The sequence below is a fragment of the Diabrotica virgifera genome, chromosome 8 (genome assembly GCF_917563875.1).
Source record: "Diabrotica virgifera virgifera chromosome 8, PGI_DIABVI_V3a".
In the NCBI taxonomy this organism is placed as follows: domain Eukaryota; kingdom Metazoa; phylum Arthropoda; class Insecta; order Coleoptera; family Chrysomelidae; genus Diabrotica; species Diabrotica virgifera.
In genome coordinates this window covers 166390126-166410734 of record NC_065450.1, presented here as the reverse complement: position 1 = coordinate 166410734, position 20609 = coordinate 166390126, and the positions used below count along the sequence as shown (strand labels likewise).

Sequence of the window (20609 nt, the reverse complement as noted above, 5' to 3'; positions counted from 1 at the left end):
TTTATTAATAATAAATTCGTTTTCTATTACTTCCATTTAGCGCGACTATGATATTGTCAAAATATTAATCAGATTAATTAGATAATGTCAAAGATTACCAATGTTGCCAAAGTTTATGATACTATCTCCCGAAGTTATATTTTGTTTCTACCTCTACTGTTTACTCTTAAGTGAACAATGTGATTATAATTAGTATTTATTAAATATGTACCAAGTTTTTGTATTCTTTAAGGTTGGTGATTTCCAGTCAGACAAAATGGCAAACATTCTCTTCTACGCATCTAGATGTCTCTTAGGACACATCAACATGTCTCCAGTGGCAGTCGAAGCATGCGTTATAGACATTTTTAATAATCAAAATATTGAAAATATACAAAGGATCCGACGGCATGGTTCGTACCACAAATCGGAAATTGTCCCAAAAACCATTACAATTTCAAGTAGGAATTTTACTACTGGAGTTCCTAATGCTTTGAGCCAGCTAATAGTAAGGAACCAGAATGGTAAGGTTTGACTTAAGCTATAATTTTAAATCTCTAAATATAACCCGTTTACAGTAAGCAACAAGATTTGAACAATTTATAAATTCATAACCTTTGGCACGTCAAGCTTTTTGTGACTACTAGTAGGTACGTTCTTTGAAGGAACTTAATTGTTACCACTTCACAAGTTTTTTACTCGCGCATGTATTGATCATATGATCTGTAAGTTTCATCGGTTCAAAGTCCTTATTTTTGAAAGAGCTGTACTTAAAAGGGCTTGAACGAGTCACTTATCACGAGTGTATGCAAATTTAGAAACACCGAATCTTAACCAATTTTTTGTCTTACAGAAAAACAAAAAAATATAAAATATTCAGAAAATTAAAGCCGACCTTTTTTTATTGTTTAAGATTTTTGGTATCTCTAACTATTTTTAAGTTGTTTTGAAAAAAAGCATTTTTTTCAAAATTAAACTTTTTAAAAATTTTACTTTAAAACCAAATTTTTTCAAAAATAGGCACTTTGAATCGATGAAACTTACAGATCACATAAATGCAACATAAGTAAAGTACTTTGTGAAACGGAAACGATTAATTTCATATAAGTTGCTAATTGGGGGTGATCTTCGTGATTTTTTTTTTTCAAATCAAAAGGGACCAACTTTATTTTGAGCGTAACTTGCTTACATTTGATGCTAGAATTTTTTTTTTATATATAAAAACAGAACTAAAGCTTTTTTAAAGACTTTTAAAAAGTTGTAATGTGTTTTCCCCACGAATGCTTCATTATTTGGATATTTCACATTTAATTATTCTATTTGGAATTTTTCGAATATGAACCTATTTTTCATTCGGCTATAACTCTGCTTTTGTTAGGTATAGATACCTAATATATACACCGTTTTTTTTTCAGTTCTTTATTACGCTATGGTTTTGCCAAGAATATTTTTTTCGATAAAATGCTTACGTTTTGAGTTATTTGCGAAGAACCGTCTAAAAACGTGGTTATTTTGTTGAAAAATGAACATATTCACTTGCAAATAACTCGAAAAGTATTGATTTGGTGAAAAAACTCTATAGAACAAAAGTTGCTTAAAATTAGTCAGTCTATCCATTTCGGGACTTATCTTGGACATATATTTATTCACCCCCGAGATGGGGTGAAACTCACCCCCATGGCAAAATCACACATCGGCACCATATCACTTTTTTTCTTTAACATGTTAGCTATGCGTATGCCAAATTTCATGTTAATCCAAGCGGTTCTTTAAAATTTACAGCAAAAACCGTGAAAGAATGCAGTATACATACCTACAAAGTCTGATGTCTACAAAGTATGATTTTTTTTCTGTTAGACATTAAATATTCACTTTTATTTTTAATAGGTGTTCCCTGTGATGGTGAGATGTTCTTCAGAACAACAGGAAAAGCTTTACAATCGTTAATAACAAGGCATCCAGATGAAAAATCTGACAGTGTGGAAGTTGCTCGAGAAGCTTTAAGAAGAGCTTCAATATTAGGAGAACCAATAAAAATTCATCAAAGGTTAACAAGATACAAAAATAAACATCTAGTGAGTAATAATTTATATTTTTAGTTATTATTATTACTTAGTATCTATTTCATTTTTATATCATACATTTATGTGTAGCGCCCAAGGTAGAAAATAATATTAATAAAGTCTTTTCGTGGTAATAGATAGAAATAAGAAAAGGATAAATATGCAAATAGATGGAGTAGAAATAGAGTGTCAGTACAAGTCAGTAAATATTAATACCTAGGTGTAATATTTGAAGAAAACGGAAAACAAGCAATAGATATAAATTATAGGATACAAAAAACAAATAGACTATATTATACAGTAAACAGTGGATTTGTAAATAGACGAGAAATATCAAGAAAAATGAAAATGAGTATAGCATAGGTCTATACAAAACTGTGTATAGACCTGTGCTCACATATGCGGATGTGAATCGTGGATATTGTCAAAAAGGGATAAAAGTAAATTGCAGGCAATAGAAATTAAATATTTAAGAAGAGTAATGGGAGTGACAAGAAGAGATAGAGTTAAGAATATAAAAATAAGAGAAGAATTAGAAATGGAACCATTAGAAACTTATATAGAAGAAAGACAGCTGGGTTAATGGGGACACCTTTAAAGAATGAGTGATAATATACCTGTTAAAAGAATCTGGGAAAGCAGAAATATAGAAAGGAAAAAACGTGGTAAACCAAGAAAACAATGGAATGCAGTAATAATAGATACTTTGAAAAAGAGGGGAACAACATGGAACGATGCCAAAAAACTAACAGAAAACAGAAAGATTCGTTCGAAAATGAATTTCAGGAAGAAAAAACCTGTCAACCAAGGTGTTAAAAAACAAGAAAGAAAAGAAAGGAAATAACAAAACACTACAAGCAATCCAGAAACACTCACAAGAAGGCACTTTGAGTGACAACAATACCATGTGTAAAAGGCTTATCAGAAAAAAATAGGAAATTAAATACATTACAACGACATTCAAAACAACAAATGCACTGAGATATATCCTGTCCAAAACAAATCTAACAACACAAGAGGGATCAAAGAACTGCATCTATAAAATACCCTGTTAATACAATCATTTCTACAGTCCCTGGCCATATTATTATGACCACCTATAAATTTTTACAAAAATCTACTATTCCACTAGGTACGTTTTGTTTAAAATATGATTTTTAAATTTAATTTTGTTATGTAATGTTAATGTTATACATTAACTATATTATATTTAATACAGTGACGGCCGGTCAGGGTCGGCAGGGTCGGCAGTGCCGACCCACACATTTATATAGATAGATTTTTTTAATATTTGTATCTGTGAAGTAAAAAAAATCTGTCAGATTATACAGACTAAATGTTATTCATGGTTTTTAAAAGGATTTGATCAATCCGAGCGTTAAGTGATCCCTGCGCATAACAGATTTCTCAAAAAATGAATGATCCGAGCCATTCATCTGACTTTTCGGCTAGCCGTACCTAACTCAGCCGTAGCACTCCGTAGCTTGACGATTTACCGGTAAAACTCACGAAATAACAAGTCGATGAGCAAGCGAACATACATTCTCTCCGTAGGCAGGTACGGCATATTTAAATCTGCCGGTCGGTGTTTCATTTGGCATCGCCAGATCGCATCGGTAGAAATTGTCAAAAATAATCACGCCGTTTTACGTCGTTTAATTGATATTGTAATTTTTTTAAGTTGTCAGGAATTATCATTTAGTGGACATGATGGATCGAAGCATTTGTTAAAAATCAAAGTAATTATAGAGAAAATAATGAAATTGTTTTAGAAATATTTACTTTCTGATTCGAAGTGTATTCGTAATACAGAATGAACTAATACATATACCTAATCAAATAGTTACGTTTTGAATAACGTTATTGAATCTGAGATTTAGAAAACCATTTGCTTTTCGCTGGAAGTAGATGAAACTTCTGATTATCATGTCATTCACAATTATCAATTATTGTTGTTCGATACGCGTTACGTGGTAATATTTATGAGAGGTTTTTAGGTTTTAGAGACGTGAGTAAAAGCAATAAGGCAGAATATATTTTTGGTGTTTTAAAGAACAGATTAAAATTTTTTGATATCAAAAATAAATTGGTAGGGCAAACTGGGGCAATCTTATGACGGCGTTGCTGTGATGTGTGGTGAATTGAATGGTCTCCCTCCAGTCAAAAGTTAAAACTACATATTGCATCACAAGCTTTATTTACTCACTATTATGCGCATATAATGAATTTAGTTTTGCATGATACGTGTAAAAAAATAAAGAATATCGTCTTTTCTTGCCAGTTTAGCTCACCTAAACGGATTACGACTTTAGAACAAATTTGTTTCGAAAAAAAAGCGAAGTTTGTCAGACGCGATGAAATTTTAAATCTCGATTAGTTTTATCTAAGCAGATTATCTCTGGTAGTTTTAGAATTTGTAGCAGATTTTCGTGAACAGCTTTTGGAAGTTTTTGATTTTATTATCGAAGGCGACGATTTTGAAATTGGCGATACCTCGATCCGTGAAGCAATCGGTTTGAGAACTTTATTAAATAATTACTCTTTTAATATTCTTTTAAATATTTTTAAGACAGAGTTTGCCCAAGATATTCATTATTGTTCAAAATCGGTCAACTGACATTATTTATTCAAAAAATAGAATACGAAAGCTGGTGCAAAATCTCAGAGATTTTCGTAATGATAGTAGTTTCCAATATATAAGCAGTGACATTTTGGATTCGCTTGATATTTCCGAACCATCCCAAAAAAGACAACAACATGATACATCTCTCGAAAAACGAGTAGGTATATCTTGAAATTTTGGATACCTACTAATATATGCAAATAGATACTCGTTTTTCGAATTTTGAAGATTTGCAAATTTTTGACCTCTTTGACGATTCAAAATTTAAAAGTTGCCTTCGCCAAAGAATTTCCAAGATATTTATTATAACAAGTTAGGTACTTAAAAATTATGCCGATCCAAATATTTTCAGAAAGTGGGATAAGTTACAAAATATGTATGTATGTAGTAATGTACTGCAATTCATTATAACAAACTGTTCATCAATTTTCTGATCACCACTACCACCAATTTCTGCCTCAAATAAACGGGATTTATCTTGTCTCAAAAGAATCAACACGTATTGTCGAAACACCATGAAACAAGAGAGAATGTCAAGTACATCAAATAAAAAAACAAAAAACAACACAATCTCCTATGATGATTTAAGCCTTTTAGTTTGATGGTATACCTATATGAGGAGACAAAAAAACCTTGCCGACCCTGTCTCCAAGGCCACGAGCCGCCACTGATTTAATAATAAACACCAATAAAACATTTGAAAATATTAAATGTTTACCTATATACTTTTTAATAATTTGTTGAACTTCTGACCTTAATCAGATGGAAAATATTTGGCAGCTTTTAAAACGAGAAATTTCTGATGAAAAGGTCACTAACGAAATTGTTTTGATTAAAGGACTAATATATCATTGAAACCACAATGACAAATTGAAGCAAAAAAAATTTAACTGCATTCAAAATATGCCAAGATGGATACAAGCGCTAATCAAAGTTAAAGGTGGCTCAACAAAATATTGAAAAAATAAAAATATGTGATATTTTTAAATGTTTTATTGGTGTTTATTATTAAATATAATACATTTAATAATAAACAGCAATAAATTATTTGAAAATATCACATATTTGTATTTTTTTAATATTTTGCTGAGCCCCCTCTAACTTTGATTACCGCTAGTAGCCGTCTTGGCATATTTTGAATGCAGTTAAATTTTTGATTGCTTCAGTTTGTCATTGTGATTTCAACGATATTAGTTCTTTAATCAAAACAATTTCGTTAGTGACTTTTTCATCGGAAATTTCTCGTTTTAAAAGGTCCCAAATATTTTCCATCTGATTAAGGTCAGAAGTTCAATGAAATATTAAAAAAATATAAATATGTAATATTTTCAAATATTTTATTGCTATTTATTATTAAATACAGTCGGAAAAATGAAAAAATACCCATGAACGATCACATCAATCACTTATTTTGTATCTGCTTTATTTTTCTATAACAAACGTTAATTATTTATAAAAAAAAAAGACAGCAAATACAAAATAAGTGATTTATGTGATCGTTCATGGGTATTCTTTCATTTTTCCGACTGTATATTACAGTTAATGGATACCATTAACATTGCATAACAAAATTAAATTTAAAAATAATATTTTAAACAAAACGTACCTACTGGAATAGTTGATTTTTGTAAAAATTCATAGGTGGTCCTAATAATATGGCCAAGGACTGTATATGGGAGAAAGTGCAAGATTACTAAGCGTCAGGATAAACGAGCATGAAACATAGATCAAAAACAGAGACATCGACAAATCACAGATATGCAAACATTCCTGGTACAATGAGCACATAGTACAATAGAAAGATGCATCAATATTCATGAAAGAAACAGACAGCAAAAAGAGAGGAATCAAAGAAGCCGTTCTTATCCTAATTAATCAAGAGGACAACAATAAGAATATACCAGCAATAGCGGATTAAGAAAGTCGGATTACCTTTTTGAATAATTTTGAACTATCATAATTTCATGTACCTATGACTCATAGATCAGCGGTTCTCAAACTGTGGTACATGTACCACTGGTGGTACATATCATTATTTGAGGTGGTACACAAAACGCAAGAACAGCCAAAATCAGCACCACTATTATAGTTAATTAGATCACCTAACTAAATAGGTATTTCAGTTAGGTGGTACCAAAAATAATAAAAAAAATATTTGGTGGTACATGACTCAAAAAGATTGAGAACCGCTGTCATAGATTAATATGTTTTCCATACGGATTCGTTCTTTTTATTTTGTCGTTCTACTCCTTTTTGAAGATGAGAAAATTTCTTAGTAACCAAAGACTCAATCTGCAAATCCGATATCGGATACTGAAATGTTATATCAACTCTATTCTTCTTTACGGTGCCGAAGCTTGGACTTAAGAGAAAGTTAAAAGCTTTTGAGATGTGGCTTCCATCTTGTGGAAGGATGGGGAAAAGTTTTGACCATCATTAAAAGGAGAAAAACAGCATATTTGGGGCACATACTTAGAAATGATAAGTAAGTGTAAACTCGAAGGAAATGGGGTCCTGACACCTTAAGTGCAGGCAGTTTTATATCAAACTTAAAAAGGTTTCTTAAATGGAGACTTTTAAAGACAATTTACCATATTAAATGATTCTTTAAACCCATATACTCCGTATAGGCCAACAAATGTTTACATGTGTTATGATAGGTAGATGTATTTGTAAACAAAAAAAAATAAAAAGTACGTGGTTATTTCGGATAGTCAAGTTAGAATAACACTTGCTCACCCAACTTTATTGATAATGTTAACAAAAATAGGTCTAAATAACTCACGCGCCCTAAAATTCCTGACTTTTGGCGATTAAAAAATAAAAATAATAAAAAAATTTAAATCCGAAAAATATTCATTTGAAAGAAAAATAATTTAATCTACAATTTTAATGTTTTAATGTTAAAATAAATCGAATTTATGTCTTTAACTCGCTTATTTATAATTTTTATTGTAAGCCTTATATTGTAATCTATCATGACTTTCAGCATCTCCAGAGAGCAATATGGCCGAAATCCAAATAAAACTATTTGGTCTATCGACAGAGAATTGTTAAGATCAAATGGTTTTATTTTATACCTTTCCAAGAGCATATATCCTACATAAAAGCAAGGTTGCCTTGGAATTAAAACCGTTTAGTTTTAATGCTGCTGTCAATAATGCCACTCGGTTTTAATGTGATTCTAACCTAAAATCGAGGCGTCGTAATGCTGTGTGTTGTATTTTTCTTTTAAAATGACCAGTTCGTTTATATTTTAAGTACTTGCGACTTATTTCTTCCATACTAACTGTACTTTCACTTTTTAAAACACACTACACCACTGTTTCGCTCTAAAACCAATGGCCGACCATTTTGGTCATAAAAGAAGAGGGGATGGGTGTAGTTTATTGTTTCTGACAAGAAGCATAGTTTAGTATTTACGATAACCAAATTGATTCAGTTAAGAGCGTTTGCTTTTAATATAGCCTACTAATTTCTTCTAAGAAAGCAACTTTAAAGAAAACTAAAAATATAGTTGTAAGGCATATGTTTTACTGACATAATAGTCTTGAGATCAAGTAGTTTTAATAAAATAGGTTTTATTAGTCATATTGGGAGAATCTTTAAAACTGCAATAAAACTAAAAGGTAACAAAATAGAATCTAATAAAACCAAACAGTCCGGAAGTTCTTAATAAAACTGATTAGTTTTAAAGTAAACTGAGAATAAACCATGCCGAGCTGCCCCAAATTTTATTTTTCTAATCTTTAGGGAGGGTGAATAGTAGAATAATTTAAAATAGTAGCAGAACTTAAAATCTCGACTGAATTCCGCCGTTGCGTTAGCCGTCATTTTGATTTTAAACGGAAACCGTTTTTGCTCAATATCTTCGTCAATATCAACTTCTCAACAAAAATAATGACAACTAAAATTATTGAAAATGTGATTTTCTATAATTTCTTTCATTACAATTTTTTTCGTGCGGTCGATATTTTCAAAGTTATAGGGGAAAATAGTGACACTTAGAGCATAATTATTGAATTATTTCGTTTATTATTCAGCTCGGCATGCAAGGTCAAATGCTATCCCGACTGGGCTAGGATGAAAAATTTATGTTGTCTCACATTGTCTTACAAATTGTGCACGTTGTTCTGGTCCTACTTTCAAAAGTTGTTAATACCACAAGACTATTTTTTTATTAGTAACGGTAGGACAAAGGTATCACTTGATAGGTTAGTGTATTTTTCATCCAAATAAAACAATGTGCTACAAAAAACAGGTATGTATCGCTAGTCCGACAAGAATCAATAATAAATGAAATAATTCAATAATTATGCTTTTTCATTATTATCCCCCATAACTCTGAATATACAGGGTGTAACAAAAATACAGGTCATAAATTTAATCACATATTCTGGGAACAAAAATAATTCGATTGAACCTAACTTACCTTAGTACAAATGTGCACATAAAAAAAGTTACAGCCCTTTTAAGTTTCAAAATGAAAATCGATTAATTCGAATGTATCGAAAACTATTGAAGATTTTTTATTGAAAATGGACATGCGGCATTCTTATGGCAGTAGCATCTTAAGAAAAAACTGTAGCGGAATTTGGACACCCCATATAAATTTTATGGGGGTTTTGTTCCTTTAAACCCCCCAAACTCTTGTGTACGTTCCAATTAAATTATTATTGTAGTACCATTAGTTAAACACAATGTTTTTAAAACCTTTTTGCCTCTTAGTACTTTTCCGAAAAGTCAGTTTTTATCGAGATATTTCGAATATTTGTCAAATCCACCACATATTTGTATATGGTTAAGTACGATTATGGAGACTTGGTAATAATATGAACATTTATTTATGATTTACATTTTTAGGGATATTTTGAACCATATTAAAAAAGAAGTCAAATCTCGATAAAAGGTGCCTTTTCGAAAAAATACAAAGAGGCAAAAAAGTTTTAAAAACACTGTGTTTAACTAATGGTACTGCAGTAATATTTTAATTGGAACGTACACAAACATGTGGGGGGTTTAAAAGAACAAAACCCCCATATAAAATCATTATGTAAACATATTGAAAAATAAGCCTCAACTCGATAAAAACTGCCTTATCGAAAAAATACTAAGAGGCAAAAAAGTTTTAATAATATTGAATTTAACTAATGGTACCACAATAATAATTTAATTGAGACGTACACAAAAGTTTGGGGGGTTTAAGGGAACAAAATCCCCATAAAATTTTTATGGGGTGCAAAAATTTCACTATAATTTTTCCTTAAGATATTCCTGCTATAAGAATGCCACATGTCTATTTTCAATAAAAAATCTACAATAGTTTTCGATATATTCGAAAAAATCGATTTTCATTTTGTAACTTCAAAGGGCTGTAACTTTTTTTATGTGCATATTTGTACTAAGGTAAGTTAGGTTCATTCGAACTATTTTTGGTCCCAGAATATGTGATTTAATTTATGACCTGTATTTTTGTTACACCCTGTATAGACCGCACGAAAAAAATTGTAATAAAAGAAATTATAGAAAATCACATTTTCAATAATTTTAATTCTCATACTTTTTGTCGAGAAGTTGAAAATGGTTCCTGTTTAAAATCCTAACGCAACGGCGGAATTTGACTATTGGTCCTCCCTAAAGATAAGAAAAATAAAATTTGGGGCAGCCCGGCATGCACGATCTTCGAAATAAAACTCACACAGCTCAATTATTTTCCCTTCCAGACCCAGAAAATCTAAATGAATACTTTGTTAATGTGAGTATAAATATAACATCAACTATTGTGTCACAACAAGATCCCATTTCCTATCTCCCTAATTCAGGAAAGGTCTCGAATTCATATAAGGCCGGTTGATAAATCTGAACTGATTCAAACAATCAATAGTATCAAAAGCAAATCTTCCTGTAGTACCGATGGACTATCCATAAAAATTTTCTCAAATCTCCCAAACAGTGTGTTGGGAGTCCTCATCTCTCTAATTAATGATTCTTTTGAGAAAGTTAAATTTCCAGAGTGCCTAAAGACGGCCATCATTATTCCTCTTCATACGGGTGGTGAAAAATCAAATGCCTGCAATTATAGACCTATTGCATTACTACCGATACTCTCCAAAATTATTGAGAGACTCATAAAAGCCCGACATGTCCTTTCTCGTTGATAACAATATTTTATCACAAAATCAGTTCGGCTTTTTAAATAATAAATATACCACAGATGCCAAGTTTTCTGTACTATATGAGGTTTATCAAGGACTAAACAATAATCTGCACACTGCCACTGTTTTTTGTGATTATGCCAAAGCTTTTGATTGTGTAGATCACGACATTTTGATAAAAAAACTAGATTTCTATGGAATTCGAGGTATTTCTTCGAACTGGTTTCAATCTTACTTGGATAATAGGAAACAACTGGTTAGAGCAAATGATACAGACTCTAGTCTCAAAAATGTTTTATATGGGGTACCACAAGGTTCAGTATTGGGTCCTCTACTTTTCCTTATCTTTATTAATGACATCACTAGCTTAAAAATCGAGGGAAAAGTTTTTCTTTTTGCTGATGATACCAGCATCACTTGGAGCAACTCAAATATCACAACTCTTCATGCTACTATAATGATCTACTCACAATAAAATCCTGGTCCGATTCAAATTTACTCTCTTTTAACGTAGATAAAACACTAGCATTATCTAACAATAAAACACTGAAAACTTTTGTTTTCTATACTTCCACAAAATTTATTATAACTAAGTGACTACAGCTGTTTCGGCACTTTCTCACTCTGCTGTAGTCACTTAGTTATAATAAATTTTGTGGAAGTATAGAAAACAAACGTTTTCAGTGTTTTATTGTTAGATAAAATGAACTTCCATCAAGTAACGGTCGAATCCATCAATTATAGTAGCATTATCCTATAAAGGAACTCTTCATAACAGCCAGATTAGTATCGTTGATTCTGTAAAGTTTCTTGGTATTTTTTTAGATAGCAACCTTAAATGGTCCCTTCATATTGATGTGTTAAGCAAGAAACTATCCTCAGCTTGCTTTGCAATAAGATCTGTTCCGAAGGAAATGAATTTAGCCTCTTCCAAAGTAACATATTTTTCTTTGTTCGAGTCCCATCTTCGATATGGTCTCCCTTTTTGGGGTTCTGGTACGGCTGCCCAATCCGATGTTACTTTTAAATTACAAAAAAGAGCAGTAATATATCTGTTTGGCCTCAGAAGAACAACACATTGGAGAAGCTACTGCAAAGATCACAGGATTCTAACACTACCTTCTTTATATATTTTAGAAACTGTTTGCTTAATTCGTAAACATCTACATGTCTTTCCAGCAAGACCTAGACATGACTATTCCACCAGAAATTCTACCTTTGACATCTATTTGCCGATCCCGTTCAGTGAGTTAGTAAAGAAATCTATATTATATTCTGCAAAAAAATTTTTACAACCATCACCCTCTATAACTTAAATCTGCAACCTCTTTCCCAAGTTCCGTAAAATGACAAAGCCTATTTATCTGAAAGAACATATTATTCAATAGCAGAGTTTCTTAAAGTATTCTTGTTTATAAGTAGAATCTTAATCTATATTTGAGTGTCATGTGCAGCAGCTTAACTTAACTTAATAAATTTCGTAAGGTAGATTATGCAATTTGCAATTTTTTTTTAATTTTGCAATCGATTTTTACTGTTTTTTGTTTCACTTCATTATATTTTATTTGTATTGACGATTTATATCATTTTAGTAAATTGTATTTGTTATTGTTCTTATTTATGATTCTTGTAAGCTTTGTCTATAAAATTGTTAACTTTTCATGACAATAAAGCATATTTCTATTCTATTCTATTCTATAAGGTTATGCCTGTTATTCGTCTAACCTGACTGGACTATCCATGGTATCTTTGTTATCTACCAGATACGAAAATTGTTGTAAGGAAAAGAGTTGGGCGTCTCGTCAAAATGAAGCTAATCACGAAAAATTAGCTTGTTGGTAGTAAATGGTAAAAATAGGCCTAGGATCCCTGACTATAATCCCATATAAACATAAAATTTTAGTATCAGTATAGTATTTAGTTAAAGTTTACGTTATTCAATATTAGTATTAGCAGTGTTTATCATATATGCATATATTTTTATTTTATCAATTCTAGGGTCTCCGTCCACTATCTGTCCACGATTCCATGGGTAATTATTTAGTAGAAACCATAGGCAGTTCAAGATTTTCTAACGACACATACTGGGCTCATGCTGCATTAGATAAAATTGGAAAATCAATCATAATAGTTACTTTGGAGTAAGTTATAAATTTATTTAATTATTTACGCTCAATTCATATTAGTCTAGGCGCCAGAGGGGTCACCGTGTCATATTCAATTCTGATGGACAAACTCAACGGTTTCTTATGGATTTTTGGCTGCTGATTACGAATTTCGAGGGTGGATTTCGATCCGAGTGGTGAAAGAATTGTTATAAACAATTTAATTGTTTATAAATTGTTTATAAGGCTCTGGCTCATAAACTAAAAGAGATAAAAAAAAATGTTTCAAATAAAATTTGTTCCTTAATAAAAAACTAAGAAAAAACCGTTTACTAAACTTAAATCTAACAATTAGAACTCAAGATATTGTAAAATTAGTGCACAATGCAAATTGCAAATTGCAAAATAAGTATTTTTCGAAGCTTTATCGATCGTAACTCGGCTTCTACGCATGCAAATAAGTCTTAGAAGGTGTAGTTTTAAAGCTTAGTTAACAGGCTTCCAAACAAATTTGTTAAATTACTTGATCTTCATTTGTTTTAAAGTTATACCCGTTTGAAGTTACAATTTTCTTAAAAATATTGTACATTCATTTGTTTATAAGGGTTTCAAGCAAATTTGAGCTATAAACATTTATACTTTAATGAACAATAATGATAGAAAAACTCAAAAGGAACAAATTGAGGTTATGAAAATGTTCATAAGTTTATTTTTGGCCAAGATGTCGATATTTTAATGGCGCGCGCTATGAGGCGCAAGATCGTCTCACCGCGTAAAGGTTCACGCGCTAACTTCTCGATGCAAATTATAATTTCTATGTATACATACGTTATCTTCATTTTTCATTTTTGACGCGCCATTAAAATATCGACATCTTAGCCAAAAATAAACTTACGAACATTTTCGTAAGCTCAAATTGTTCCTTTTGAGTTGTTTTATCACTATTGTTAATTAAAGTATAAATGTTTATAGCTCAAGTTTGCTTGAAACCTTTATAAACAAATTAATGTACAATTTTTTTAAGAAAATTATAGCTTCAAACGGGTATAACTTTAAAACAAATGAAGATCAAATAATTTAACAAACTTTTTTTGGAAGCCTCTTAATTAAGCTTTAAAAGGACACCTTATAAGGCTCATTTGCATGCGCAAAAGCCGAGTTACGATCGGTAAAGCTTCGAAAAATACTTATTTTTCAATTTGCAATTTGCATTATGCACTAATTTTACAATATCTTGAGTTTTAATTGTCGGATTTAAGTTTAGTAAACGGTTGTTTCCTCGTTTTTTATTAGGGAACAAATTTTATTTGAAACATTTTTTTTATCTCTTTTAGTTTATGAGCCAGAGCCTTATAAACAATTTATAAACAATTAAATTGTTTATAACAATTTTTTGACCACTCGGATCGAAATCCCCCCTCGAAATTCGTAATCAGCAGCCCAAAATCCATAAGAAACCGTTGAGTTTGTCCATCAGAATTGAAAATGACACGGTGACCTCTATTTGGCGCCTAGACTATATGAGTAAATGTCAATTTTAAAGTGAACTTTAGTTAATGTTCACTTTAAGTTGATTAAGAAACCGGGCATTAATCTAATAAGTTAATCTAACGATTTTATTCATTTCAGACATGTCATTCGAGTTAATAAATGCCGATTGTGGGGACCATGGGAAATAGAGTGGGTTGTTGATTTAGATGACATAATATCAATGCCGAAAATTAATTGTATTGAACTGATATTAAACACGAGACAGGTAAATACATCAATGTAGACATGGTTTTATTGATTTATTTTGTAGGTATACAAACTATATTGCTCACAAATCTGATAGTATAAGTTAAAATAGTTAACTTAGTTATAAAAGCACATAAATAATATTATTTAAAGGAAAATTCCTCGAAACACACATAGGAGGACGAAAATGCAGTGAATCATGGAAATTTCTGAACAAGATCAAGAATAACGAAACACGCAACGACAACCTACAATTAATAACAACAGATAAATGGGTCCAACATTATAAGGACTTATTAACTGAACATAGGCCCGAATACTCAGAACCAACAGAGACGGAAATACAAATTGTACGGGAAGAAATCAACATAAACAGTGTAGCAGTGAAAAATGCAATTAAACAACTAAAAAATGGAAGATCTCCGGGTCCAGGTGGGATCAATGCCGAATTACTGAAAAATGGAACTGAAAAACTTTTCGAATATCTGGCATATATATTTACAAAGTACCGGGTGTCCCAATAAGAATGGCTCTCGGCAATATCTCAGGAACCGTTTATAGTACAGCTTTGAGAAAAAAATATTTATAACAAAAGTGGCCTCGGGAAAAGCCTGGAAATTATTTTCATAATTGTAGGTCCACCGCTAGAGGGCGTAATTGAATATCAAAAATTAAAAAATCAAAATTTTAGAAAATTTACCTAATGAAAGGGCACTGGAAATCCAATCATCGTATTTTTCATAAAATTCTGCGCATATTTGATTTCACAAGTTTAAATCTACCTTTTCAAATAAGAGGTAGGGGTGAGTGGGAACCTTCTTATGAAAAAATAGCTGTAAGTCCGGTTCTGCTAAATCGAATTTTGCGTAGCTCTTTTTCGTCAATGTAAGAGTCTTATTTTCGAAATAACCTAATAAGTAATATGCCCGTTAGTAGGCGTTATTTAATTATTTTCGGAAATCTAGTTTTCTTTGGAGAATATTAAATACAAAAATTTTTTTATCTCGAGATATCTTAAGAAACGTGTAAATTTTAAACAACTGTTAATGTCAGCGGTAAACGAAGTTAAGGAAAAGTAGTGTGCTGTTGATAAAACAAAGAAATATTTTCCAGATGTAAATGTATAATATAATTAATTAAAAAAACAATAAGACATACAACACTATAAAATATAAAAAAGAAAAAAAAAGCAACTACTTACTTAGTGACGACCTAAATGTTCAAATTGTTGCCCATCATTTTCGATACAAGCATTTACTCTTTCAAGAGTAGATTGAACAACAGTCTCAATTTCTGCTTCCGCAATGCTTTGAATGGCGTTTCGTATTCTCTAGATTCTAAATCATGTTTTCTCGAATAGTGGGCCTAGCGGCAAAAACAAGGTCTTTAATCCGTCCCCATAAATAAAAGTCTAAAACAGTTAAATCTGTTGCTATTCAATCTACTCTTGAAAGAGTAAATGCTTGCATCGAAAATGATGGGCAACAATATGAACCTTTAGGAAGTCACTAAGTAAGTAGTTGCTTTTATTTCTTTGTTATATTTTATAGTGTTGTTTGTCTCATTGTTGTTTTAATTAATTATATACGTTTACATCTGAAAAATGTTTATTTGATTTTTCCATAGCCCACTACTTTTCCTTAACCTCGTTTACCGGTGACAGTAACAGTTATTTTTAAAATTTACACATTTCTTAAGATATCTCGAGATAGAAAAAAGGTATCGACATGCGGTTTTCGGTATTATGTTGCTAATTTGGTCTAATTTTGTAATACATGATTAAAAATGCATACTTGTATTTAATATTTTCCAAAGAAAACGATTTCTGAAAATAATTAAATAACGCCTCCTAGCTTGCATATTACTTATTAGGCTATTTTGAAAATAACACAATTACATTGACCAAAAAGAGCTGTTTTCAACAGAACCGGACTTACAGCCATTTTTTCATAAGAAGGTTCCCACTCACCCACACCTCTTATTTGCAAAGGTAGACTTAAACTTGTGAAATCAAATATGCGCAGAATTTTATAAAGAATACGATGATTGGATTTCCAGTGCCCTTTCATTAGGTAAATTTTGTAAAATTTAGATTTTTTTAATTTTTGATATTCAATTACGCCCTCTAGCGGTGGACCTACAATATTATGAAAATAATTTCCAGGTTTTTCCAGAGGCAACTTTTGTTATAAATATTTTTTCTCAAATCTGTACTATAAACGATTCCTGAGATATGGCCGAGAGCCATTCTTATTGGGACACCCGGTACATCAATGGCGAAAATGTACCCAGTGACTGGAAAATAGCTTATATACAGGGTGTAACAAAAATACAGTTCATAAATTAAATCACATATTCTGGGACCAAAAATAGTTCGATTGAACCTAACTTACCTTGGTACAAATATGCAGACAAAAAAAGTTACAGCCCTTTGAAGTTACAAAATGAAAATTGTTTTTTTTTTCGTTATATCGAAAACTATTAGAGATTTTTTAATGAAAATGGATATGTGGCATTCTTATCGCATGAATATGAACATCCTAAAAAGAAATTATAGTGAAATTTGTGCAGCCCATAAAAATTTTATGGGGGTTTTGTTCCCTTAAACCCCCCCAAACTTTTATGTACGTTCCAATTAAATTATTATTGTAGTACCATTAGTTAAACACAATGTTTTTAAACTTTTTGCCTCTTAGTACTTTTTGAATAAACCAGTTTTAATCCAGATGCTGCTTCTTTTTTAACCCTTAACTTGGCAAAACAAGAAATACGCAAAATAAAAATTATTTCTGACATTATTTGTTGAAGTGGGTCGTCAATTAATACATTTTCACTAATAAACTTTTTTTTAACAAATTTTGAGTTTGATTTGTAGGTGTGTATCTGAAGGCACAACGCCAAGAAACCCTAAAACAATATGTGTGTATTACAATACACATTACCAATTTTAGTACTTGTTTTCGAAATTAAAATTAGGTGGAAAAATGAAAGAACACCCAGGGTTGTACTGATTTATTTTACTAACAAATATATTACAATGATTACTTGCTCATATGGAAATCGTAAAAACAATTTCGTTTTGACACAAAACAAAGACGTACGTCACATTTCGTACATTTTATATGTGTTTGGATATTTACACAATTGCGACATCGGCCCTTTGTGGAAAATTGTGGAAGGTGTCCGAAATTATCAAATCTTATATCACCTTCTGGCCGGGGTTGAAATATGGTTCTTATTCTTTTTTTTTGGAACAGCGATGTCCTCATTTGAAGGTCTTCCAAGTTTTTTATTTTTACGGAGCAAGCTGTCGATTATGGAAAAAAGATTAAAGTTTTTGTTCTTTTATATCATCAAAAATTTATATCATCAAAAGACATTTTAAAGTAATCAATTGGAGATAAAATCTCGTCTGGAACTTGAAAATTATCCTCTTCAATATCTACCGGGTAGCTAAAAGGTTCCTCTGTCCAGCTGTATATTTTCGCTTTCTTGGTATTGTTTTTCTTTTGAACTTTTTGTTGTTGTTTGTTCTTTTTTAAATTGAGAGGTTTATGATCAAGCGCATCTGCTAAGGTTTCATCTACAACATACCCAATACGCTCATCTAGCTCGTTGTTTTAGCACCTTCTGCATTTTCTACCTTTTCATTGTTTGCTTCGTTTTCCAAGATCTCCTCGTTTTCGAGCAATATATTCGATAAAATAGTAAACTTAGATGAATTTTCTAATTCACCTTCATCAACACCCCCTATTACAGGATATGCTAAAGGGGCGGGCGGTAACATAATATATTCTTCATTATCACTTTCAATATCGAAGTCAATATTTCTATTGGGAACTAAAATATTATACTCACAATCCTCCTCATCATTTATTTGAGTTGCTAATTGTATATTCTCTTTGTTCTGTTGGAAGCCATAATCTGAAACAAAGACGAACTTGAAACTAATACCCAGCGCCCATTACTAAAACTTATTGGAATACATTTAAATAAAATCACAAAATTAATTAATTTTATACAGTTAACAATTCAACGAGTACTACCCTGGACACGTATTACTCGTCGTTCTTATTTAAATGGTCTAAAACGGGCAGTGTGTATTTAAATTCACATTTATTGTTGTTCGTGTTATTGGCGATGTGAATTTAAATACACATGTTTTTAGACGAAGCTTACATTTTATCAAACATCTAAATTACGAAACTAATGACATATTACTAAAGGACAATGCTTACCTTATTCGATTTTATTCACAGAATTAAAATAACTTTACAAATCGCCACAAAAACTACCGTTATCTTGGGAAAAGTTGGTAAATTGAACCCGGCCAACGGTCGTCACAGAACTAACCTATAAAAAGTTGACAAATTTATTCCCGCCAAATATAAAAATTACAACAGCGTAGTTACCTGTACAAAGAACAGGGGTGTATCGAAATACACATTACAATATCTAAGCAGATTTGGAGGTTTAAACTTTGTAAAAAAAAATCTAAAATAGGTGTGTATTAAGATACACATTATCAAGTTAAGGGTATGTTTACATAAACATTTTACGGGGGGTTTGTGCCTTTAAACCCCCAAAATCGTTGTGTACGTTCCAATTAAACTATTATTGCTGTACCATTAGTTAAACACAGTGTTTTTAAAACTTTTTTTACCTCTTATTAGTTTTCAGATAAGGCACCTTTTATCGAGATGTGGCTTCTTTTTTAATATGGTTCAAAGTATACCTCAAATTGTAATTGGACGGGATTCTGCAGAAAGGATCCAAACCAGACTTTGTTAAAACTGAGATATTAGCCAAAAAATTAACCATAAAATTTAAAATTCTCTATTAAAAATAATCATGGTTTAATATTAAAATCGTCAATATATGCATTAGATTTGATTTCACACATACTGTTTGATTCAAGAAAACAGTTGTTTTAAACAAAAAATCCACTTTTGTGGAAAACAACTATAGTGAATTCAAAGTCAACAAACATTTATTTTCCAAATAATGAGTTACATAATCAGGCGTATAATATAAAAAAATGTTAATATAAAATTACTGGGACTTAATAATTTGTTCGATTTCAAAATCTGGAAGCACCGTGAATTCAAGAAAATAGTTGTTTTACAAAAATCCAATTTTGTGGCTTGGTTCCCTTCTGTAAAACAACTTATAATCCATTCTTTCACGGTTTTTGCTCTGAATTTTAAAGAACCGCTTGGATTGACATGAAATTTGGCATACGTATAGCTTACATGCCAAAGAAAAAAAGTGATATTGTGCCGATGTGTGCTTTTGCCCTGGGGGTCACTTTCACCCCCTTTTGGGGGTGAAAAAATATATGTCCAAAATAAGTCCGGAAATGGATAAACTGACTAATTTTAAGTAACTTTTGTTCTATAGAGCTTTTTCGCCAAGTCAACACTTTTCGAGTTATTTGCGAGTGAATATGTTTATTTTCAACAAAATAACTACATTTTTAGACGGTTTTTCGCAAATAACTCAAAAAGTAAGTATTTTGTCGAAAAAAACGTTCTTAGCAAAAATATAGCCTGTAAAAAAGTAAAAAAAATGGTGTACGCGTTAGGTCTTTGGACCTCGTAAAACCAGAGTTATAGCCAATGAAAAATAGATTCATATTCACCAAATTTCAAATAGAATACTTCGAAGTGAAATATCCAAAAAATTAAGCACTTTTTGGGGAAAACCCATTATAACTTTTTTAAAGTATTTAAAAAAAGCTTTATTTCTGTTTTTATAAAAAGTTTCTAGCATTAAATTTAAGCAAGTTACGCTCAAAATAATGTTGGTCGCTTTTGTTTTGGCAAAAAAAATCGGGAAGACCACCCCCTAATTAGCAACTTAAATGAAATTAATCGTTACGGCTCCACAAATTATTTTACTTATGTTGTGTTCATATGATCTGTAAGTTTTATCGATTCAAAGTGCT

At 31.1% G+C, this 20609-nt stretch overlaps 1 protein-coding gene across 1 annotated transcript in view; it reads left to right on the top strand.

The window, feature by feature from the left end:
- Positions 1–20609, top strand: part of LOC126890533 (intermembrane lipid transfer protein VPS13C-like) — a 267141-nt gene that overhangs the window by 223268 nt on the left and 23264 nt on the right. Inside the window, exons 31-34 of the mRNA XM_050659537.1 lie at positions 233–503; positions 1867–2054; positions 12819–12961; positions 14555–14681. Coding sequence (XP_050515494.1) covers positions 233–503; positions 1867–2054; positions 12819–12961; positions 14555–14681 — 729 coding nt within the window. The remainder of the gene's footprint in view (positions 1–232; positions 504–1866; positions 2055–12818; positions 12962–14554; positions 14682–20609) is intronic.